The sequence below is a fragment of the Oncorhynchus keta genome, chromosome 36 (assembly GCF_023373465.1).
Source record: "Oncorhynchus keta strain PuntledgeMale-10-30-2019 chromosome 36, Oket_V2, whole genome shotgun sequence".
In the NCBI taxonomy this organism is placed as follows: Eukaryota; Metazoa; Chordata; class Actinopteri; order Salmoniformes; family Salmonidae; genus Oncorhynchus; species Oncorhynchus keta.
Genome location: NC_068456.1, coordinates 11852240 through 11877347, shown reverse-complemented (window position 1 = coordinate 11877347; position 25108 = coordinate 11852240). Strand labels below are relative to the sequence as shown.

The following is a 25108-nucleotide window of genomic DNA, read 5'->3' as shown; positions in this document are numbered from 1 at the left end:
GAGACGCATTATATCAGTACCATCCAAGCTCTCACTTTTATAGGACCATATGCTATTGTAATCATGTTATAACATGAATACCCACTTTCAATTCCTCTCTTTTTAATATTACTGCTAAGTTCTATTTTGTTGTCCATCCCCCACATAGCAATACATCTGGCTGTATATGTCTGTTAAATATTGTTCATCACAGCTCCATGTGAACTAATACTAAAGTTATTAGACCTACTTGTACTGTTGAGTCTGTGGAAACCTGACTTAGACGTGAAGGGAACAGTACGGTTTTCCCTGCTGTACATCATCCATACCAGAGAAAATGTCCCTCCATATTTCACTGAACAATGGCTCTGCTCCCTGCTTGCTATCTCTAGATGCACACCGTTGGCTTTTATGACATATTTTACGAGTCCATTGTGCTGAAGGTGCTGGAATGCCAGGAGTACATTCCAGCCATCTTAAAGCCAACTCTACGCACCCCGTGGATCTCAGAGGGCGCTAAGAAAACAGTACGCTTTTTTTATTCTCATAATCAATAGCAAATAAATGTTGTAAATGATACGTGCACTCAGCATTGATTTATAATGAGATTACTAAAGGTGATTTAACATCCTATCACAATGATATACCGTATGTGTGAAGGTGAAACTTTTGTGTTCATGTTCAACATGCAATAAGGTGAACCCACCCCTACAGTCACTGTCTGTTTTAAAATGTCTTCACAGACTGTGATGTTCTATGCCTGGTCACAAATTAAGAAGAAGAGGGAGTGTTTAATGGTAGGATGGGAAAGAAAAAACTGTTGCATGGCTGTTGTCTGTATTTTTATTATCAACACCGGAAAGGTGTGGGCAAAAATACATTCAAGTAGTATTAATATTTTTCATTTTTCGTACATGCATTACCACATATTACCAGGAGATGTCAGCTTGGTTCTGATGTAATGTATCCATGTGTGTCTGTAGAGGCCTGATGCGCTGTACCACCATCTGTATGAGGTGTTTGACTACACAGACCCAGTGATCCTGTGGGCAGCCTATGGACCACAGAGCAAGACCAAAGAATTCTACATCCTTCTTAGGGTATGTGACTTGTCATTTGGTATTTTATTAGGATCCCCGTTAGCTATTGCGAAAGCAGCAGCTACTATGGAGTCCACACAGAACAAGACATAATACAGAACAGTAACAGCTCAAGGACAGAACTACATACATTTAAAATAAGAATATAGAAATAAAAAAAGGTATTGTACTGACAAAATACTGAGAAGACCGAGAGACCCTATTGGACAGTGGTTCCCAAACCTTTTATAGTCCCGTACCCCTTCAAACATTCAACCTCCAGCTGCATACCCCCTCTAGCACCAGGGTCAGCACACTCTAAAATGTTGTTTTTTGCCATCATTGTAAGCTTGCGACACACACACTAGGCAATACATTTATTAAACATAAGTATGAGTGTGAGTTTTTGTCACAACCCTGCTAATCTGAAGTGACAAAGAGCTCTTATAGGACCAGGGCACAAGTAATAATATAATAACAATCAATCATTTTGCTCTTTATTTAACCATCTTACATGTAAAACCTTATATGTTCATCGAAAATTGTGATTAACTCACCACAGGTTAATGAGAAGGGTGTGCTTGAAAGGATGCACATAACTTTGCAATGTTGGGTTGTATTGGAAAGAGTCTCAGTCTTAAAATAATTTTCCACATAGTCTGTGCCAGTATTTAGTTTCATGCTAGTGATGGCCGAGAATCCACTCACACATAGATACGTGGTTGCAAAGGGCATATCAGTGTCTTAACAGCGTGCTTTTCCAAGGCAGATACTCTGAGCACAGCCCAATTCAGAAATCTGGCAGTGGCTTCTGATTAAGTAAAATTTTCACAAAACTGCTTGTTGCAATTTCGATGAGGCTCTCTTGTTCAGATATCGGTAAGTGTACTGGAGGCAGGGCATGAAAGGGATAACAAATCCCGTTGTTTGTGTCATCTGTTTCGGGAAAGTACCTGTGTAATTGTGCACCCAACTCACTCAAGTGCTTCGCTATGTCTCACTTTTCATTGTTTGTAAGCTTAAGTTCATTTGCACACACAAAATCATACAATGTTGTCCTTGTTAATGCAGACAGAGAAGAGCTCCAACTTCTTAATCATAGCCCCAATTTTGTCCCGCACATTGAATATAGTCCCTGTAATCCTAGATTCAGATATTCAGGCGAGAAAAAACATCATCCAGATAGGCCAATCGAGAAACTCGTCATCATGCAAGCAGTCAGACAAGTCAAAATTATGGTCAGTAAAGAAATCTTTAAGCTCGTCTCTCAATTTAAAAAACGTGTAAATACTTTGCCCCTTGATAACCAGCGCACTGGTTATGTGTGCTGGTTATCAAGGGGCAAATGTTGTAAAAGCGTTACATGGTCAATGTCCATATCATTGCATAGTGCAGAAAATACACAAGCGTTCAGGGGCCTTGCTTTAACAAAGTTAACCATTTTCACTGTAGTTTCCAAAACGTCTTTCTTGCGGTCAGGCGCATGCAAGCCTTTCGGTGGATACTGCAGTGTACCCAAGTGGCATCATGAGCAACTGCTTGCATGTGCGTTACCACTCCACTATGTCTCCCTGTCATGGCTTTTGCGCCATCAGTACAGATACCAACATGAGCAGCAGCTACGTTTGTCTACATACAGCTACATCAGTGGAATTCTCAGACAGTAACGCTTAATGTGATTGGATGTTAATTATCTGACTAGACTATCTGTATTTCACATTGTGTTGTTATTTCGCTGAACACTAGATGGTTTAATTTTATTTTTGTCAGTGAAACGAGGCTACTCGGGCGGGGGAAAAAACCTCACCCAAATGTATAGCCCCGATCAATGAGTTTCCCATCATCTTCGCTATAGTGACAGATACCCTTCTGTGTTTTCAGGGTCGGATTCTGTCTTTTATCCAACAAATGTTCAGCCTGGACAGAAAGAAGTATGAATCTCCCGAGTCACTGGCTGTGAAGGTCCTCTCTAATTGGAAAAGGCTGGTCCGCTTCCTGCAGTTCTTCCTGGATGAGAATAAGTATTCATTACTTATTAGTATGAATCATAAAGAGAGGGGAATCTCTGTCTAAGCACACACAGTTGAGTGTATCGTTCCACTTATTTGCAAGATCAGCTAGTTTCTACTGAGGTAGTGCTCTTTACGTCCTTCTCTCTATAAGAAACATAATTTGGTTCATATCCTGTGAGGGGTCAGTGAGTGATTTAAAATGAACTAAAAGCACAGAAGCACACCATACATTTAATGTCTTAGGAAATGTCAACTTTATTTTGAAAAATAACTTTGAATAATGATGCAATATGCATATTGAGATTTTTCATCCATTGCAGTAAATTGTACAATATACAATATACAGATATCACTATCTTTTGTCTTTAGTTACCAGCCCGACAAATGTATCATACATATTGACAGCCTTTACTGCCTCTCAGTTGCAACACATTTATATTCTACTTGATTAGAGTATTTAGAGGTACATGAATTCAGTATGATACAGTTAGACAATGAGTACATTATTATTTTAATAGGACTACATGATGACATTATGTAGAACTCATTAGTGTTGTACTACACTCTAGTTCACGTTGCTGAAGTACATACTGGATAACTAACTATTGTTTGCGTTCTTTCTGTGGGATTAGTGTCTTGTAAAATTGGATTAACTCCATTCCTGTCATTTACACAATGGACAGTTTTGAGCAGTTGAAATTAGCTACTGCTGTTTTTCAGGTAGGTGTCAAGGCTTTAAAGCCAATTTAATAATCCTTTCCAAAGTTTTTGTGTGAAACTTACCTTCTCTAGTTGCCCAGTGAGATTTCCAAAGCACTGTGGCACTTGTTTCGCCTGTCTGTTATCAAATAACCTCATAGTGATGTAGAAAAGCTAAATCACTGTTAGCTAGTCAAACCAGACCAAAAACAATATATATCCCGACCAAAAACAATATATATCTTGAAGATGAACAAGCAACAGCAGACTCTGGTAAATCACATCTTGTAGTCATATCAATTGATATAAAAATATATATATATTGACTGTTTTTTTAACAAATGTTTGACAGGAACATTAAAATACCTTAGGGAAATGCATCAAAAATGTCATCGTAACATCTGACAGCAGATTTTTCATTTTATTTGAACCTTGAACCTCTCTCTCCAATAATGATAGCTTTCCATCATATAGACATAGGAATTTACAGACATAACTCCCTTCCTGTACAATCATACTGACTGTACACACACTACATGAACACGTGTTATGTACAGCACAATCACACAACATATATACCACAATCTGTCATCCATCTATGGTCCATATTGCAAACACCTAGCCTATATAGGCCTACACTCAAAGCAAGAAGATAAATCACACTAAATATGTTGTGTAGATTCCGCAAGTACAATTCTGAAATATGTACGATATGTGTACGATATGTGTGTGTTTCACATTTGTTCATGGGAGCATGACTTGTCTTACTGTATGTAGACTTCTCTCTCACATAATGGATCACGAGACATTTGTAAATAATGTTATTATGCAGCAGCCATGTTCAATTGGGAGCAGACTTTACCATAGACGAAAGCACGATTCAACAAGCAGCCTTTTCTAATGTGTTCTATCTAATCACTGTCAATGATAATCCAAGTCTTTATTTCCACCCCAGAATATTGTCTATTTCTTCGATGAAACTACCACATCAAAGAGTTATTGTTTGCTCCATCAACACACAGTATTGAAATGTCAGCCTGAATGAATAAACTACATTTAGAGAAGACATTAAGCTACCATATGAATTGTATAGAAAACGAGTATAGTACAAGATTAAATAATTTATATCGTTTTCATGTACGTTGTGGAGTAAATGCATCTCTATTCTCACATACATACAAATGTTCCCTTATTTGAAACAATACAATCCCTTATTTTAGAATTGTATCGCAAGAGAGAGAGATGTCTATGACCATCCATCTTTTTGTTTTCTTTTCACTCCTCACTCAAAAAGTGTTCTTTCTCTCATCCCTCCTTTCACACTCATCATATCCCAGTCCAGTCAAGAATCTGTTCAACTTCACTTTGTCCTCCTCTTCAGGGCTGTCTCTTCCCACTTTGGGCCATCTGTTTCGTATCTAGGTAGAAAACAAAGACGTTCAGTGTTTAAAAAGTGTTGCCTCTTCACCTCTATGGATAGCTTTAAGATACGCTGGCCATTAATCATATGATAGCTGCTAAATTAGTTGTGCTTGTACGTTCACAGCATGCTTCCAACATGTTTCACTACACGTTAGCAATATTTTGATTGTTTCAGAACTTTGTGTACCTTCTTTGTTATTGGGGCCACTGGAAGTCCAGTTTGTTCTAATGGCCCAAAGCGACCATGGAGTTCCTGTTTCTTCCTGGCAGTTCCACTGGTCCCAGGTCAGGGCTGTATGGAAATTGGGCATTGTTATTGGTGTGCGCCAATGCTGTTACAATGAGCTATGCACAATGCTTGAGACCAGGATGTTTTTTTCCACATGCATTTATTTCCAAGAGAGGGTCTCCCTTTAGATAAATTATGCATAGCATCTCTATATCTCATTGGACCACTGTGAAATACATTGGGAATTCTCCAACTCCTCCCAGCATACCTCAAACCTGACACGGCAACCCCTCCGCTAATCGTCTGTGTCCGTGCCAAGCTCCCACCCTCTGTCTGAGGAGTGCCCCATCCAGCATGTGGAATAGGTTGAAGGGCCAAAGAAATAGCTGTTCTTTCCTCAAGCCCTGCAACTCCCACCAAATTCCTATGTTCTACAACCTTCAAACAACAGAATACCACAATTCTTCCACTGACTCGCATTAATAAAAAAGATATCTGGAATGATTTGCCAAGAACCTGTCATATAGTTTTGGTGCTTCCAACATTTTCTAACCCAAAATATCCATCTTTTTTTTAAATATCTACTCCCATTATGTTGACGTAGATTCCTGTGTGTTTAAAAAAAAAAGCTGACACATGAATTCAGTATGATACAGTTAGAGAATGAGTACATTATTATTTATTTTTTTACCCCCTTTTTCTCCCCAATTTCATGGTATCCAATTGTTAGTAGTTACTGTCTTGTCTCATCGCTACAACTCCCGTACGGGCTTGGGAGATACGAAGGTCGAAAGTCATGCGTCCTCCGAAACACAACCCAACCAACTGCATCTTAACACAGCGCGCATCCAATCCGGAAGCCAGCCGCACCAATGTGTCTTAGGAAACACCGTACACCTAGCGACCTGGTCAGCGTGCACTGCGCCCGCCACAGGAGTCGCTAGTGCGCGATGATACAAGGATATCCCTACCGGCCAAACCCTCCCTAACCCGGATGACGATAGGCCAATTGTGCGTAGCCCCATGGACCTCCCGGTTTGTGGCCGGCTGCGACAGAGCCTGGGCTCAAACCCAGAGTAGACCACTGCGCCACATTATTATTATTGTAATAGGACTACATGATGACATTATGTATAACTCATTAGTGTTGTAGTACATTGTGTTTTGTTCAACAAATGAGGTAGGTTGGAGCCACATTGGTATTTATCTGATTTAAATAGCCATATTAAAGTAATTTTATTTAAAGATGCTCTATGCTGAAATCGCTCCACCATTTCCCAACCTGGTCGCAGAGCATTTCGCATTGTTTTCTACGTAAATCCGAGACACTCCATTTAGTACGATATGCTACGTTTCGTATAGTATGTATTAATTTGTGGCTGTCCATCACCCATTTCGTATGAAATATTGTGAATGACAATTTCTGTTAGTTTTGCAAAATGTACAATAGGTTACGAATTTGCTAAACTTTTGATATGTTACGAAATCTACCTAGGTGGGTAGGAGTCTAACATTAGCTAGGCTAGGGGTCAGAGTTCTTTTAAAGGGTTAGGGTTACGGGAAGATATAACTAACATGCTAAGTAGTTGCAAAGTAGCTAAAAAGTAGTAAGTAGTTGAAAAGTTTCAAATGAGCTAAAATGCTAAAGTTGTCCGAGATGAGATTTGAACTCACGATCTTTGAGTTGCAAGACATTCAAATTATACAACAAACTATCCACCCCATAAAACCACCCTCCTTTCATTCATTGCCTTAAGTAACCATCTGTCTTATGTAACCATACCAAACTAAAATTCTAACAGTTTGCCTCATTTCCATTTATGTGACAAAACAAGTAATTATAGTTTAGAGAATTGTTTTACCATCGAAACCACGATGAAATATATTTTCCATAAGCAAAAATATTGTATTTTGTACAAAAACGAAAGTAAAAGACGCAAAAACGAAAGTTAAAAACGGGCAGCATAGAAATAGCACACACAGAAAAGATATACAACTTCATAGACTTGCTTTCAATGAGAATGACAGATATACAGCACCAGTCAAAAGTTTGGGCATGCCTACTCATTCCAGGGTTTTTCTTTATTTGTACTATTTTCTACATTGTAGAATAATAGTGAAGACATCAAAACTATGAAATAACACATATGGAATCATATAGTAACCAAAAAAAGTGTTTAACAAATCAAAATATATTTTATAATTTGAGTATCCACCCTCTGCCTTGATGACAGCTTTCCACACGCTTGGCATTCTCTCAACCAGCTTCACCTGGAATGCTTTTGTTCGACCATGAAGGCCTGATTCACACAGTCTCCTCTGAACAGTTGATGTTGAGATGTGTCTGTTACTTGAACTCTGTGAAGCATTTATTTGGGCTGCAATTTCTGAGGCTGGCAACTCTAATGAACTTATCCTCTGCAGGTAACTCTTGGTCTTCCTTTCCTGTGGCGGTCCCCATGAGAGCCAGTTTCATCACAGTGCTTGATGTTTTTTGCGACGGCACTTGAAGAAACTTTCAAACTCCTTTAAATTTTCCGTATTGACTGACCTTCATGTCTTAAAGTAACGATGGACTGTCATTTCTCTTTGCTTATTTGAGCTGTTATTGCCATAATATGGACTTGGTCTTTTACCAAATAGGGCTATCTCCTGTATACCAACCGTCGTACCTTGTCACAACACAACTGATTGGCTCAAACGGATTAAAAGGGAAAGAAATTCCAAATTTTTACTTTTAACAAGGCACACCTTTTAGTTAAAATGCATTTCAGGTGACTACCTCATGAAGTTGGTTGAGAGAATGCCAAGAGTGTGCAAAGCTGTCATCAAGGCAAAGGGTGGCTACTTAGAAGAATCTCAAATATAAAATATATTTTGATTTGTTTAGCACTTATTTTGGTTATGTATTTCATTGTTTTGATGTCTTCACTATTATTCTACAATGTAGAAAATAGTAAAAATAAAGAAACCCTGGAATGAGTAGGTGTGTCTAAACTTTTGACTGGTACTGTATACCTCCACGTTCGATGCAAATTTTGCCCATATTGTAGCTTTAAGTAATTATCTCTAAATGGTAAGATGATATCAGTTGGTCGGACATTTTCAGTGTTTTTCTTTCTAGAAAGCAGGAGTTGAGTCATTCTATAAACACAACCTATGACCTACTGCCAATGACAGTCTGAACTCCTCTTTCTACAAAGACTAAAGGATTTAAAAGTTAGTAGGTGCACACACCCACAAAAGATGATGAAACTAAAGAGAGCTGTGATTAATTACAACTTAACCTCTCTGTTCATGATCAGTTCAAGATGTTCACACAACTTTGAAGGACCAACAAGCTCCAACTGTTATCTTTAGTGACCTTTTTTTAGTTTCTTCAGCTAGAACAGACAATCTCAAATGGCTGACAAGTTGAGACAACAGCCAAGTCCTGATTGTTATGTTTTGTGGACATTTCCAATGTGGTATTCATAATGTTTCTTTGTGTGTTTATTAAGAAATACTGCACTGTAAATACTGTATTAAGAAATACAGTATTTTTTAGAAAAGACTTTAGAGTATAGAGAGGTCCTCACCAGTAGAGCTGTGGACAGGATCTCTTCAGGGAGGTGGATGTCTGTCCCAGTCTGCTCTGGTTTCTCAGCTTGGTCTTCTTCACCAGATCCTTCACTCTGCCCCATGTGTAGTTCTCACTCACCTACACAACCAAACATGCATATCTCAGCATGAACAAATAGGTTCTTTCCCCACTGTTTGATCAGGACAGTGTGTTTTTAAATCTACTGTAACATTGTGTTGTGCAGATGTACATAATTGGACCTCAAACAAGGGTTGAGGCTGTTGTGCACAGCCCAGTGAGTCAGAGGAGGAATGTTTGTGACTCACCCGTCTGTGTGGGGCAGAGAGACCCTCTGTACTGTCAAAGAGATAGGAGCGTGTCTCTCCCTCTGTGTAGCTCCTCCGATTCAGGGCCCTCCTACAAAGGGGCACCAGGGGCTGGTTATTACCTTGGTCACTCTCTATAGAGAGAAGGAGAGAGAGAGATATGATATGAATTCGTGTCATGAGGGCTGGAACCACTCACTACTCATAGTGGGGGAAAACTATTATGACACATGGTGATGTGAATCAGCTGTCCCAGAGGACACCCTGTTTTCGCCCTGCCACCACTTCCCACTCAACCTCCCCACCCCCTCAATCTGTTATCGCAGTACAGGGAGGACCATTTGCCATCCCCCTACTTCCCAGCTCCAGTTTCCAGAATCCTGCCTATTGGAGGAGCAAGAAATTCCTAAATCCATGGTACGTTATATGTTCCTTCCATATGCAGAATGCCAGGAATTTCCCTCTCCTGCTCAAGTAATAATTTAGCGATCTCCTCTGGACCACGTTACTGTCACCCGCCCACCTGCGGGAATGTGACCTGCACGAAAACAGGAGGGTTAAAAACATTTGGCGAAATGACTCTGTTGCTGGGTGACTAGCATTCCTTGGAATGTTATGTGAGATAAGGCGAAAACACACCTTGGTTGTCACCCGGTCACGTTTTGAAACCTAATATTCACTCATAATGTTTTAATAAACCCATTAGATCTGTTTCAGGAAAACGTTGGGGAAACATGTATTTTAATTCGGTCTTATGTCGTTGTGCGTGACTGAATGAGGCCCGCAGGAGCAGGTTATTAACTGCTAATCTACCTGACAATGAAATAATACACTGGTTTTCTGAGGGAAACGAAAAGGTTGCGTAGAAAACATCTGATGAAATGACTGTCAAACTGCGCCAAAAACACTTTTTGAGAATGTGTGGCATATCCATTGGATTTTGAGTGAGGAGAGTTGACTGGATGTTGATTATGGGTTGTTATCATGTTATTAAGCAGTTAACTGACCTCTCATGGCTGTGAGTCCTGTGTGACGTGTGACCTCAGGGATGGTGGAGAGGTCAGAGAGGGTGCCACTCATGGATGTGGTCAGGAACTCACTCCTGGAGTGTCTTTTCTGTTCCTGAAAGGCCAGGCCGGCCATTCCACAGCTACAGTGCTGCAGGAAGAAGTCCTGGGGGACAGACAGGAAGATAGGGTACAGGACTGTGAGTAGGAGGGACAAACCACCACATCAAAACAATGAGAAAACACTGCATATTAAATGTATTTGCAATCAGAATCTAGTTTTACTGTTTTTCTCGCTCGTGGGGTCAAGGGTCCTCCGACAGTACTTACTTGACTCAGACAGCAACCACCTGTTACAAAGAGTGAAAATGTGCTTTGGCCATCACAATCTTGCATTTTTAGGCCTTCTCTGCTGCCAAAATGTTATTTTCTTCTCATAAGCCTACAACATATGCGCTATGCAGTTACATGTGTGGTAGTTCACAGAAAAATCAGAGAGACTTTCCGAGTCATTGTTTAGAGTTGGAAAAAGTTCCCATCCGTTTATCCCAGCTGAGGAAACTCTGGACGTCACATCCACGCTAACGTAAAATCCTGTTGAAGTTCAAACCACGCAGATGCCCAGCAGTAGCATAAATGGAATAAGATGAAAGCCTGGAGACGAGAGTTGTTTTTTCCTGCTTCATTGTTAACAATCAAACTTGCAGTGTCACTTTTACAGTAGGGGGATTTTTCATCACGTGAATGTTACACACTCGCCACCTGCACAACTTCAGAACCCAGAGCTGTAACCCAAGTGACTCATTTAGGTGAAGTCATTTCCTAATCTTGTGCAAAATAATTTCATTCTCCGCACTGAAGTTAACTCTATCCTGGACACATGGTGCAAACTCTACACTAAAATAACCATCTCTGGACAGTGCTCTCTCCCGGAAATCCTTATTTGAACTCTGAATGGCCTGTTATGCAACCACTAGACGTTTATACCGAAACATGGGTAAGCATGGCATGATGAATGACCACTGAAGTCCTGCTCCACTGCTTTGTTTTAGTTTTTACTGAACTTTGACCACAGTCTGATATCCCCGCTGGACCCACAACCACACTCTCCCCTCTGTGAAGACACCCTCTCTACTGAGAAGGGGTGGTCTTTGCCCTCTCCAAGGACCACCCCATCTGTGTGTACTTAGCCCTTAGAAGGAGGCAGCTCCCACCTTTGGGGACTCAGAGGGCCGCCCACACCAGGCATTTGACCTCTGACCAAAAGAAGAGGATTAAACTGTTGGAGGCATTATGTCTCTGTGCACTCAGGGGAAAAGGGAAGGTCCAGAACACTCCGGCTCTGGAATGTTCCCTTCATCACATCCCGTTTCTCAATAACCCAGGGACAGCCTTCGGACGGCTCCTTTGTCTGAGGTAGTACTTATTTTAGAATAAGGAAAAGGGGAGCTTGAGGCCTGACAAGTGAGCTCACATTCATTGCTCACATTAGAAACTTGTTTAAAGTTTTCTTCCATTCTAGTATTGATTCTAGATATTTTTGTGCGTCTCAGTTCATCTGACTGATCGTAAGAAACCCCAAACCACCCTGGTCGTGGTAGGTTGGCTCTAATGCAATTGTCTGGGTCTCTGTGTTTTATAATGAGCCCAGCAGTGACCCTGGTGCTGATGTGAAAGGTTGGGTAGATGGGCCGAGGCACAGTGTCAGCACCACCATTCATGGGGCTTAGATGTGCCCCAGCTGACTTGCTCATCCTTTTGATGTGTCATCTACATGTTTCAGGTTGTGGCCTAAACATAGAAACACTCACAGCAGGGGAAATTATTACTAAACGCTTGGGAGGACAGCTGGTGTGGTCCTCAAAACCATCTGAAAATCGTGTGCACATCTTTCAAGATCGGATTGGGCCCAGAGAGAATGACACCCACATTATGTCCGTGTATCTTACATTTGAATGGAAAGTTATAATTATCGAGGTAAAATCATATCCGAATTTGGTGACCTTAAAGAATTTTAAGTCCTGCTAAGATTGTTGAAGAGAGTTTTTAGTTAGAGAGCATGTGGTTGTTTTTGAAAGAGCACTTTTTGGGATCTCTTTCACTGTCCCTCTCACTGTCCCTCTCTCACTGTCTTTCTCTCTCTCTTTGAAGACTTTGAAGTGTAGGCTCCTGCTGGGCTCACCCTTTGCTTCAGTGGAAAGCTTTTCCGGCCCCCAGGCCCAAACTGACAGAGCTAGTTTGGAACAAGCTCTCTGAAACCCCCTGAACATAGCCGCTCCGGTATTGTGCCAAAGTCTCAAAAGGAAAGCGAGACATCCACACAATGCCAAAGTACTTTTCTTTAGAAGCACAGGCAAATGTCACAAGAGAGGGGGCAAAGTTGAATACAATGCAATAAGGTGTCACCCAAATCTAGTGCCTGGGTTGTTGTTTTTCAAATCCAAGTTGAGTTTTTTTTTCTTGTGTTGAGCTGATTCCGAAAGACTAACTATGAACACTTGTTGAGTTGGGTTCAACCGATACTGAAACATAAAATTGAGGTAGTGTTAGGACTCTAAACTATACATTCCTAATTTTCTATTCAATTAATGTTTTATTCATTTTCACCCATGTTCCCATGTTATTACCATACAGATTCTTTTTAAACAACGGCACAACTCTTTTTTAAATCCATAAATAACCAATGGTATTTTCTCTCTCTGGCGTTGGTAATATTACATTCAGAGACAATTTATTCATCTTGTTTGGGAACGGAAAGCAAGAGTGAGGAGAGCTGGCCTTGGGATTTTATAGGTTATACATTGTTAACTGAGAAGATTTTTAGCTATTTTATGAGAGTTTACTGGAATGCTACTCTAACTGGTGCTTGCTACAGAGAAACCAAAAAAAAACGTAAATTGCCCTATTTTAATGCTGACGTTGGCCTTGCCTTTGTGCATTTTCATAGCCACATTTGTTTGAACCTTTACCTATATCTAATTTTGAATAGCTGTGAAGACAGTGATATTACAGCTACATAATATGATTAGCTAACATGGACATAATTTCAGATATAAACGGATTATTCTTGTTTATTTTTCAATTCCGGTAAATCATCTTGTTTGGATGATGTTGCTGGGGTTCGGATGTTGATTTTTCAGGTAGTCTAGTTATCATCAGGAATGATGCACAATTGTCCCAGCTACAGACCCTAACTCCTCTGCTCTCTCTAAACAGGTGTCAGGAAAAGCCCCTGGTGCTTGTTATTAATGACTTTGGTATAAACATAAAGGTGTCTCTGTGCCATGCTATAAGGACTTTCCTAAATGTGTGCCTCATATGTTTAAAGACTACTGGACCAAGCTGTTCTATTTATTAAATACACTTTCATCCACGTTCATCCTACTGCCATTCTGGAAACCGCTAAATGTACACTGGGACAGCATGAGTGAGCAAGGACGTACTGAGACCAGAAATCGTCCGTGTCATGTCTAACACACCGCAATTTTTTTCTCCCTTGAGGCCCCCATACCGGACCATTATTTTTGTCTCGAGGCCCCCACATCGGCCAATTAATTTTCCTTGATGCCCCCAATATAGGCACAATAATTATCATTCTGCACTAAAATCCCAATTTAAACAGGCCCGCTGGGCGAAAGATGGACCAGATTTGGCCAGTCCGTCCCTGTGGGTCATAATCGCTCACTTCAAAGCATGTATAGCTATCTCTGCACCACCTGGACAGCAGTCAACTGCAAATCAAAGATCGAAGTTCTTGGGTCTGTCCTACACTACCTACAGCGGCCTTTTACAACATTTTTACAACAGTTTTAGGAGCTTCGTAAATAAGATAAATCATAATACCCTAACGTTAAGGACATTCACGTTGTTAACTCATTGAGAGCGATGGTTTGGCCATAAACCAGCTTTATCTCAGTGCTTCCTCTCTTCGCCCTCCCTGATCTGACAAGACTGGATATGTTATGTAAAAGCAATATGGAGGAAGCCTATTTTTGATGAGAAGCTTTTTTTTTAAATAAGACAATACACCCAATCCAGATGCTTTAACCTAATGGAGATTTGACTCCAAAGACAGGACTGTGTGAGTATGCTGATAATGATAGTTTATAGTACTGTCTGTACAGTATGTGACTCACCTCTTTGTTCTTGGCCATCTTTCCATCCTTCTGCAGACCACAGATCTGCTTCTGCAGCCTGAGGTTGTGCTCCTGGAGCTGACCAATCTTCTCGATGAGCTGGCAGATGTGCTCCAGGTAGCCCAGTCCGGAGCCCAGGGGGTTGGAGCTGGCCTGGTGGACCTGAGGAATCAAAGAGAGGAGGGTTTGGTGAGCTTAGTGAAGTCATAGGTCTCTGTAGGGCTGCTAATTTAACTTTTGAGGTTGAGAACTAGATGTGAAATGTACAGATTTTGTTTCAAGACACTACCACATGTTCTCTGAGGAAAGGTTGTAAGAATGTATTGTTTGTATAGTTCCTTATCTTTACAATGGGTAACCAGTAAGCAATGAGATTTACTGGGCTACTGCTTGTAGGTAATTCAACTGAGTGTTTTTATGAGGGGGAAGAGAGAGAGAGAGCTGTAATCTATTGTTGAGGTAAACGGTCAAATGATTTCAGTGGTTTATATCGCTCTGTCATTCCTTTGTCATGCCTAATAAAAGGCTAAACCATTGACTGGTCCTTAATCCACCAAAAAGTTAATGTGTGATTTTAAAAAAAAACATTAGGTCCTCTGAAATTCTTGGGTCCAGTCATAACATCACCTTAAAGGTGCCGCATCACATGCCTAAAAGGATCAGTGGATTTAACAAGAGGGTGATGTTAGATGATGTAACCTGCTGGGGAGGGTATCCACCCTCTCTGGTATTCAACACATTTTATTTCATTACATTTTTATCGAAACAGGAATGTTCCTATGGGATATTTTACGACCTGTTACATGTTAACCATATCGGTTGAGTTTGTTTTACTACTAAATGCATTCCCCTGCTGCCGTGGGCCACTAAGTCTTTCCCTAGCTTCATGTCAACATTGACCAGGAGGAGTCGACTCTGGAAGGGATTATGTGACTCATATGAATTTATGTTAGGGTCTAGCCTCATCCTGACTGTATTGCATAATCTCTCGACATACCATAGTGGCACTGCATACGTTTGTAGTCGTTTGATTGATGGCAGTGGTGGCTGGATGTTCATCTTAGACATGGTGATGTCAAAGGCCTGGGAAAAACAGACGTAGTGCCTTTTTAAGAGGGTTGGAGCAGAAGTTCAGTGATTGCCGATTTTGTTCAAACTTATGACCGCACTGGTGTGGGAACACAAAGACGTGTCTGTGTGCCATTGTTTGTATGTTTGTTTTATGGTGTGACCGTTAGCCCGAGAGGCGCAGATGTTCGCATTTGCAGAAATATGAAAAGGGCATTTTGAGCAAATATTTATACAATCGTCCACATTTCACACAGTGTCCCAACAAAAGCAGGAAGTAAGCTCAGTTCGAAGCCTTTCTCCCCCCAGATGGCTTTTCCGTGCAACTTCTGTGAAACTCCAGTAAAGAACCTGTCCACTAATGGAAATGCAGGCCAAATAATGGGACACAAATTCATAACAGTCAGGAGAACTGAAATCACTCCTTTCCACTGACAGAAAAAGGAACATTCTGCCCAATTACACACAGTCTTGACCGGCTACTCATTTCCCAGACAGTGGTTTTGAAACATTTGTCAATGACTCATGGAGAAGTCCAGTACTGTCCTGGCTCTCCCCTTATCTCCCCAGACATGCAGGTGTCTGACCAGGGCCTCAGCGATGATCAGTCGGGTGGACAGTGATCAGGTGCCTGTTCCTTTAGTCTAGCCTGTAGCCTGGCCATCCCAGCTCTGTTTTACGGGGGCTCATTAAGATAAGGAGGAGATTCCTCCTCACACACAGTAAGTCATGGGCCAAGGATATGAGACCGGTAGCAGTCTTCAAATCCATTTTTATTTGTCACATGCTTTGTAAACAATAGGTGTAGAATAACAGTGAATTGCTTACTTACAGGTCCTTTTTTAACAATGCAGAGTTAAAGATTAAAAATAAATAATTGAAATAGTGGCGTGAGGAATAAATACACAGTGAATAATGGAAAAACAATGATGAGTAAAAATAACATGGCTATATACAGGGAGTACCAGTACCAGGTCTATGTGCAGGGTTACGAGGTAATTGAGGTAGCTATGTGTATATATAGGTAGGGTTAAAGTGACTAGGCAACAGGATAGATAATAGACAGTAGCACCAGCGGGTAGAGATTTGATTAGCTATTTAGGAGTCTTGTTCAGCAGTCTTATGGCTTGGGGAATCTGTTCAGGGTCGTGTTGGTTCCAGACTTGGTCCATGGCTTGGTCCAATTTTGTGGGCCTTCCTCTGACACTGCCTGGTAGAAGTCCTGGATGGCAGGGAGCTGTACTCACTACCCTCTATAGTGCCTTGCCGTCTGATGCCAAGCAGTTGCCATACCAAGCAGTGATGCAGCCAGTAAAGATACTCTCCATGGTGCAGCTGTAGAACTTTTGGAGGATCTGAGGGCCCATGCTAAATCTTTTCAGCCTCCTGAGGTGGAGGAGGCGCTGTCGTGCCCTCTTTACAACTGTGTGGGTGTGTGTGGACCATGTTAATTCCTTAGTGATGTGGACATGAGCACACACCCCTGAGGGGCCCCGGTGTTGATGGTCAGCATGGCAGATGGATTGTTGTCTACGCTCCGCCTGGGGGCGGACTTGTCAGGAAGCCCAGGATCCAGTTGCAGATGGAGATATTAAGTCCCAGGTTCCCCAGCTTGGTAATGAGCTTGGAGCGGACTATGGTGTTGAATTCTGAGCTGTAGTCAATGAACAGCATTCCAACATATTCCGTCCAGGTGGATGAGGGCAGTGTGGAGTGCAATAGGGATTGCGTCATCTGTGGATCTGTTGGGGTGGTATGTGAATTGGAGTGGGTCCAGGGTGTCTGGGATGATGGTGTTGATGTGAGCCTTTCAAAGCATTTCATGGCTATAGATATATGAGTGCTACGGGCGATAGTCATTTAGGCAGGTTACCTTGGCATTCTTGGGCACAGGTAATATGATGATCTGCTTGAAACAAGTTGGTATTACAGACCGGGTCAGGGATAGTTTGAAAATGTCAGTGAAGACATTTGCCAGCTGGTCAACGCATGCTCTGAGTAAGCGTCCTGGTATTCCATCTGGCCCCGTAGCCTTTTTTAAAGGTCTTACTCAGATCGGCTACGGCGGTGATGGACGCAGGGTGGGACTGATTTTATCACCGCTCAGGGTCCCGGGAATGCCCCCACCCTTTTTCAGAGCTTCTTCTTTCTTCTGGGGGGGTAACAATGTTTCAAACGTGGGAATCGCTGGCTAGCAGATAAAATGCCAGGCGTTGGTCTAGTTAGAGAATGAGTTCTCACTTGGCTCCTTCCGTCAAAGTTGTGAAAGTGTGAAATAGAGATATAGGAGAGGTGCATTTGTTAAAATGAGACCTATGGGGAGGTCTTTTCCGAAGCCAATACACAAGACCAACCGTTGCCTTGACAATGACAACAATTTGAGTTTGAAGATTTGAATATTATTCTAGCTAAACATAGAAAATGTGAGCATGATATGCTGATATCAAAGACTGTGGTGAAGAACTGAGGCTCTCCTCAGGCCTTGGTTCTGGAGATTTCCACTGTGTCTGCCGCATCAAAAAATACTTTCCTAAACATGACCGTGTTGGAAAGGAATGTGGTGCCAGATGTGAGGTGCACACAGAGATAGGGAGAAAGATACGTGCTGTACACGTATACTGCTTTTCTGTCCAGAAGACCCATTTGTTTTCAGCACACACAATCTAGGGAGAGAGTTGTATATCTCCATTGGCACTCTATGGGGAACACACTGTGTGTCTGTGCTGACAGGAAAAGAGGGTCTTGAGGATTTACAGAGACAGAATGTATGGCATAGTGCCATTATGGGTCAGTGGTGAGATTAACTACCCCAATGATGCTAGCTACCTCTCTCTGTTAGCCACCAACAACACCTCACTAAGACTCTGGTCTACCTAAGTTTATCTTACTACCTGCCAACAATAACCCATGGAAGTACTTGGGTGTCTACCATAAATTCAGCAGCTACATTAGTCATGTATGGCCCATTGCAATCCCTGACATTGGACTTAAATATTATTTACAGCACCTATCACATACTCCACAGAGGTCTTGAGCACCACGATCAACACAGGTCAGTTCATCATAAATAGATGAATCAGTGGAATGAATATGAAACCCCTAGAACGTGTGTTTAGTACTGTAAATCATGTGCATGCTTATGGGTTGCAGCTGTGGAATTCGACAGGACCACCATTTCAATTAGCAGGGCTTGCCATCTTTCTCCTCGTCTTCATTCTTTTATGACATCATATTTCACAGTGTTCCACACATCCTTCAACAGGGGGGGAAATATAGCCTGACGACTCAAACAAAATGATTTCCGCTGCTCTGTTGTTCGCAACATAATGCCTGGCTGTTCTGCCACCCCTAGGGGAGAGGGAGAAATATTTTTCTGCCCTCGTATTCCCCATATATCTAGAATATTCACAGTAAGCAAAATGTTGAAAAGACGTCTGAAACAAGTATTTTCCAGACATTTAGGTTCTGAATTAAAAGTGAAAATACATATTTTTCGGACGTTTAAAATATAAATTTTCCGGGTGTTGAAATCTGGTTCATTTTCAGTTCTGAATGAAAGTTGAAGGACGTCATTTATAGACGTCTATTTTTGGACCAAATCAAGGCCTGTCCAGACCGGACCAAATCTGAGCCAAACATCGATGTCTATGATTGGTTAAGATTTGGTCCAGATTTGGTCCAGACCGGTGCAAAAATCACAGTCCGTGGACGTTTAAGTCAAGTCTGGTCTGACCACACCAAATCTGAACCAAACATGGACGTCTATAATTGGTTCGAGGCTGGTCCTGAACACACATAAAAAAAGACGTCCGGACAGGATTAAAGAAAAATACATCCTAAAGACGTTGGCATCTGTCTGTGCTTATTGGGGTGTAGCCTACAGTGTCAGCCCGCAATGGAATTGTATGAATGTCCATCCAAGTAGTTGGCCTACCATTTTGTAAACCAGGCAGTTGCATTGGCTTTATTATTCCTGATTTGCAGCGATGCAACTCTCCAACAGCATCCTGGAGAGACACTCTGGGAATGGACAAGCCAAAACATTTATGCCCCTGCCTGTGACAAAGTAGGCACTGCTTATCACAGGGCCGCATCAGCGCTCTTCAAAAAACCCATATGGCACTGGTTGAGAGAAATTGTAATTGTTTTGGGGCAGAATTATGTGAGGTTTTATGTGTTGTTGAAGGTGCGTCTTGGTCAGTTTAGCTCAGAATATGCCGCCCCCGTCAATCTGCCTCCATAGACGGCTGCCTAATCCTGCCTACTGGGCAGGCCGGCCCTGGTCTGAGGCTGCCATCGTTGAAGTAATTTGTGGTGACGAGGGGCTGTGGATCGTCTCTAACCAATCAGAGTATTAAAGCCAATAATGAATTTCAAAACCTCCGTGTTCTGGCTCTGGCCCAACCCATCAGTTTCTGGATCAATCAGACAGCCCTGAATGTGTTCGCATTCAGTGAAGGGTCAGAGAGGTACACAGATCCAGACTCAGTGCGGAGAAGAAATGGAGAATAAACGAACGTCCATGGGCGTGGCATAGAGTTTGGTCAAAGGAAGGAGTCTGGGTAGCCAAGCAAGGGGAAATATGCTTTGAATGTCATGTGGTTCCCCCTAAGGATAGAGGCCTGCACGCATGAGATCAGACGGATAGCTAAACACATCCATATGATAAACGTTTTCTCTTTATGGTGAAATACAGTCAGTTCCAAAATGATTGGCACCGTTGATAAAGTTGTAAATATTGCAAATACTGCCCTATATTCTATGCACAAAAAAAGTATTATATTGTGTTATACTAATACAGTTGTTCAGAGATACAATTCAATACCTCACCTTGCAAGGATAACGGCACTGAGGCTTTCTATAAGACGTTTTATGAGATTGGAGAGCATATAGGGAGGAATCTTAGACCATTCCACAGAATCTTTAGAGATCCTTGATATCCTTTGTCTGCACTTATGGACGGCCTCTCAATTTGAATGACAGGTTTTCAATAAGGTTCAAATCCAGAGACTGTTGATTTTATGGTCAATTAACCATTTCTTTGTGGATGTTGATGTGTGCTTGGAGTTATTGTCTTGCTGGAAGATCCACTTGCGGCCAAGATTCAGCCTCCTGTCAGAGGCAACCAGGCTTTTGGCTAAAATCCCCTGGTACTTGCTAAGGTTCATGATGCTGTTGACCTTAACAAGGGCTCCAGGACCAGTGGACGCAAAATAGCCCCATAACATCAAAGATCCATCATCATATTTTACAGTAGGCACAGAGTTATTTCCTCATATGCCTTCCTCCTTCGAAGCGAAACCCATTGGTGCGCATGGCCAAAGAGTTATACTTTCATATAATCTGACCATAGCACTGGTTCCAATCCAAGTGCCAATGGCGTTTAACAAATTCCATGATGATGAATAGTTTAACCACCGGACTGCCTGTCAGCAATGCACCCCTAAAGTAGAGCACGGGGGGGCCCCCCAAAATAATTGCCACCCGCCAGCCAGTCGACTGGTCCGTTAAAGGGGCCCTGATGGCTATCAAAGGGTTTTATCTGGGTAAATATGTGAGTAATTGGAGCAATTTGACACCTGTGTGATGCGTCTAGGTAGGACGTCCGGCCCTGGTTCCAGGGAGCGGCAGGAACCAGATGAGAGAGAAAGGGGGGGGAGCTGGCTGGTTATCCAGGACAATATCCCCACAGCCAGATGAACAGGTGCTGTGTGACATGCGGCAGCATGAATAAAGCCCCCACACTGTAACACATGCTCTCTCCACCTTTTCCTTTCAGCCTGTATGCAACCGGGCCCTGTGTTTAGATTCCCCAACTGTATGCCATAATACAACCTTGTCTTGACTGGGTCTTTTGAACGTGACATTGTTGTGAAAGGTCTTTTGAGGGAGAGATGGGGAAGTATCTGTTAAGAGATGTGGGTTTTGAAGTCGGGCCTAGTTTTTCTAGTTTGGCCACCTCAAATTGTGTAACTGATTAGTTGGCTCATTTATTAATATTGGATTGTTGAAAATGGTATGTTTCATGTAAAGGATTTGAGATCAACTACCAGCTCTGGTGTCATCCAAGATATGATCTGAAGAGAGAGCCATCTATGTCCTGGGAAATTGTCAGAAGGTCATAGATGTCATGGGCATCACTTTCATCTTGGCTTGCTTGAGACGGCACACCAAACTGTCCCAGGCTTACTTAAGCCAACAAAAATGTTAACTTTTGTTGCACATAGTATCACTTATTGCCTCATTAAATCCATGACTGGCCTTCTTACAGTAATATAAATGTTATGCAAACATTCAAAAATGAATAACACATTTTTTTGGAGCAACATCAAAGTGTTTCAGTCAGATGAACCGTTTCACTATCATGATTCTCATTTCCACTGTAAACCAAAATCAGCACGACATTCAGATGAAGGTGCATGTTGACGCCGTATGAAAGACGGTGCTGAGAGCTGATAGTGATGAGTTGAGCAGCACATCACACAGGTTAGTATTGGTTGGCAAAGCTCCACAGCTGTCGGGTGCAGCACCGCAAGAGGACACTGTTTTATCATTTGGAACATGAAAAATAAGACTTTTGTTTCCCAGACATGAATGAAAACACCGCTCTCATTGGCAAGCTTTCGTTATGGGAACGTGTCTCTACTGGCCATTGTGAATGGGTCAAGTAGCGTGTTGTTGCTCAGCTATCTCACTAAGGAGGTCATAGCCCCATGGAGGTTCAGTATGAGAATACTGTATTTCTTTTTTTACCCATAAAGAGGGGTTTAAGATGAGCTACTGTTCCCTTTTAATCTTATAACAGTATGACATTCTCATATTGCAATAATGTGACGTGGTCTACACCTTTATTGCCTAATTTAGTGTCTTTTAGAGGTTTGATTCACCTTAGTTTTAATCCAGCACGCTCTTGAAATCTCAAAGACAATGTTGATAATTTCTCTCAAAATACACACAATTTCCCCCAATTTCCTGCCCATAGAGAGAGCTTCCTGGAGACTTGTTGTCGTTAGAGGTTCTGTGATTAGCTGGTGACATAGAGGCTGGGAAGGGTTGGTAATTAGGGATAATGACAGGGAGTGTAAAGATGTTTGTTGTCCACCACCCAAAAGGGGCCTTTCCTCAAGTCCCTGCCGATTTGGAGGAAGTCAAAACAAGCCCTGCTAATTGCCGTCGCTCACTGACTTTGTAAGCACAAAGACAGCAGGAAATGTGTTAAATATAAATAAAAGGAAGCACAAGGTACCTGCTTCTGTTCAACAGACCTAATGTTGCAGATGAAAGTACACAGATGGCATAGCTACAACAGCACTAAGGCATCGCTCTGTGTCAGGAATAGTTTCCCCATAAATAACACTTTATGGTTACTACATAAAACAGAATATAAAACATTAGAAATATCTGTGGGCTTACATGCAGCCCTGGGAGAAGCCAATAGGTTGTGTGTAAATAACAAGTGGGCAGGGAATATCTTTACCTCACTCAGTCTGCAGCATTCCTCCATATACTCCTCCAGGCTGTCACTCGTCGTGCCTTTCCTCAGAGGCGGCTGCTCAAAGTCAACCCCTGTCATATCGTCACAGGCCCCTGTAGAGCACTGTCTCCTGGGCTTTGTGTTCTCTGAGTTGACCCCCTCAGTTACAGCCTTGTTTTCACCCAGCTGCACTGAACCCCCTTTACCGTCCTCTGTGGGGTCACTCAAGGCTGTGTGCTGGGCCCTCTCCATGTCTATGTCCTTCTCAGTTATATGAAGGTCTACCCTCTCAACTTCTGTGTTGAGTTCAGCCCCCGACTCCACCATATCACACTCCTGCACAGCACTGTCTGCAGTCATACATGGTGTGTCTCTCATATCCTCTGTTTGTTTGGTGTCAGAACACTGGTCAAATGTGAGGAGTGGTTCTGGGGTAGGGACAGGAGTGTTGAGGTTACAGGAGTCATAGGAGGGTTCCCGGCTGTGGACCACAAAGCTCTGCTCCGAGCCGGTGGGTGTGGAGGGAGAGTTGGTTCCACTGGGCAGTTCCACCCCAGAGTCCTCTGACTCAAACTTGTACAGCCTGGAAAGCTGAGAGTTTGAGAAAATGTTTGACAGGTAGTCTGAGCTTGACTCCATCAGGGACTGTCCAGGCATGTTATCCAAGTCAGCATTCCCCTCCAAGCCTTTGACAGGCTCTGAGATGTCCTGCTCAGAAACTGACATGGCGATAGTGGATGAAGAATCAACAGCGTTGTTGAGGAGCTTCTCATGGAAGTTGTTGAAGAGCTTCATCTTGGTCAGGATAACCTCATTTTCCAGCACATTGTCCCCCTTTCCTGTGAATAATGAGAAGCATTATTAGTAAAACAGCCTTTTTTTGTGCATTAGCAGAGTTTCCTATTTCGAATGTTCCCACAAGTCACTTGAATTTCACTCAGTTATCCCCAATGAAATGAAATAAAATGCAAAATAAATACTTGAGTGAATGCCAGTTTTCAAGTGTTGCATAGCAGTACCCTAAGGGCTTCGAAAATACCATTGTCCGAATGCTAACTCTTTCAAAGTTAACTCTTTCTGGTTAAAATTGTTTACCTTTATTGACAACAGACAGAATATCTGTGAACATCCCTAACACCTAATTACAATATCTCTTTCCTAAGGAGAGTGGATGTCAAAGAGTAAAATGTAAGACACAGAAGTTGAGAGGGTAGACTCAAGCATTTGAAAAAAGTCTCTCTTCTTGTGTATGCGGGATGATGGTGTTTTTATTCCAAAAGACTCACAGTTGCATGTCCAATTCCTGTGACCATGAATGACACAGATGTACTGTCAAAACATAGAACCAAGAGATTTTTGAGGATCTTCCTGTGAAACCTGAGGACTGGTTTTATACCATCCAGCATTCTTCAACTCGGAGGTACAAAAATACCCTAGGGCACATTATTTGCCAGTGCCCCACACTGGGCTATCCAGCTTTGATCTTAAGGTCCAGTTAATACCATTATGGGGCACTCGTATGTGACATCTCCGCTTTCTCGCCACGTGCAATCTGATACTCATCGCTGTCAATCAAACATTCTTTTTTTCACTTACCTTGAATTCCAGAACAACAAACGTACATACCACCATATCCTTGAGCAGCGAAGAGGTTTTAATTAAATATTAGTATTACTCAATTAAAAAGGTTTAGTCCTGTGCTGCAATCTAGCCCATAAACCTTTCTGGTATAACATAATAGTAGATTGTTAGATCAAACTTCAACAATAAAGAAGGTTTGGGGAATAGCCGCTGTTTAAATTGAATATCTGGCCCATAGAAATTTGAGATGAAAAAGTTATAAATCCAGTGATTTCATCCACTTTAGAGGGAACTTTATTAAGGGGGTGGGGGTTGGAGGACACGTTTGTGAAAACTAAAAGAATAGTAAAACTAAAGTATTTTGAGTATCAATATAAGTTGAATCCCAGTACCGCTCACAGAAACAAAACAAAACGTTCTAACATGATGCCTACTTAAGGAGTTGTGGTGGGTCATTTAAGTATAAATACTAATAGGGTAATTGTATCTCTGGTTGTTAGGAAATGAGGCAGGCGGACATTGTGATTGGAGGGG

At 41.9% G+C, this 25108-nt stretch overlaps 1 protein-coding gene across 1 annotated transcript in view; it reads right to left on the bottom strand.

The window, feature by feature from the left end:
- Positions 1-3307: 3307 nt before the first annotated feature.
- LOC118369644 (uncharacterized) overlaps positions 3308-25108 on the bottom strand; it is a 30174-nt gene continuing 8373 nt past the window's right edge. The window contains exons 2-8 of the mRNA XM_035754177.2: positions 22997-23832; positions 14452-14613; positions 10316-10481; positions 9309-9442; positions 8999-9120; positions 5379-5483; positions 3308-5187 (exon numbers count right to left, since the gene is read on the bottom strand). Of these exons, the coding sequence (XP_035610070.1) occupies positions 5417-5483; positions 8999-9120; positions 9309-9442; positions 10316-10481; positions 14452-14613; positions 22997-23832 (1487 nt within the window). The 3' untranslated portion in view covers positions 3308-5187; positions 5379-5416. The remainder of the gene's footprint in view (positions 5188-5378; positions 5484-8998; positions 9121-9308; positions 9443-10315; positions 10482-14451; positions 14614-22996; positions 23833-25108) is intronic.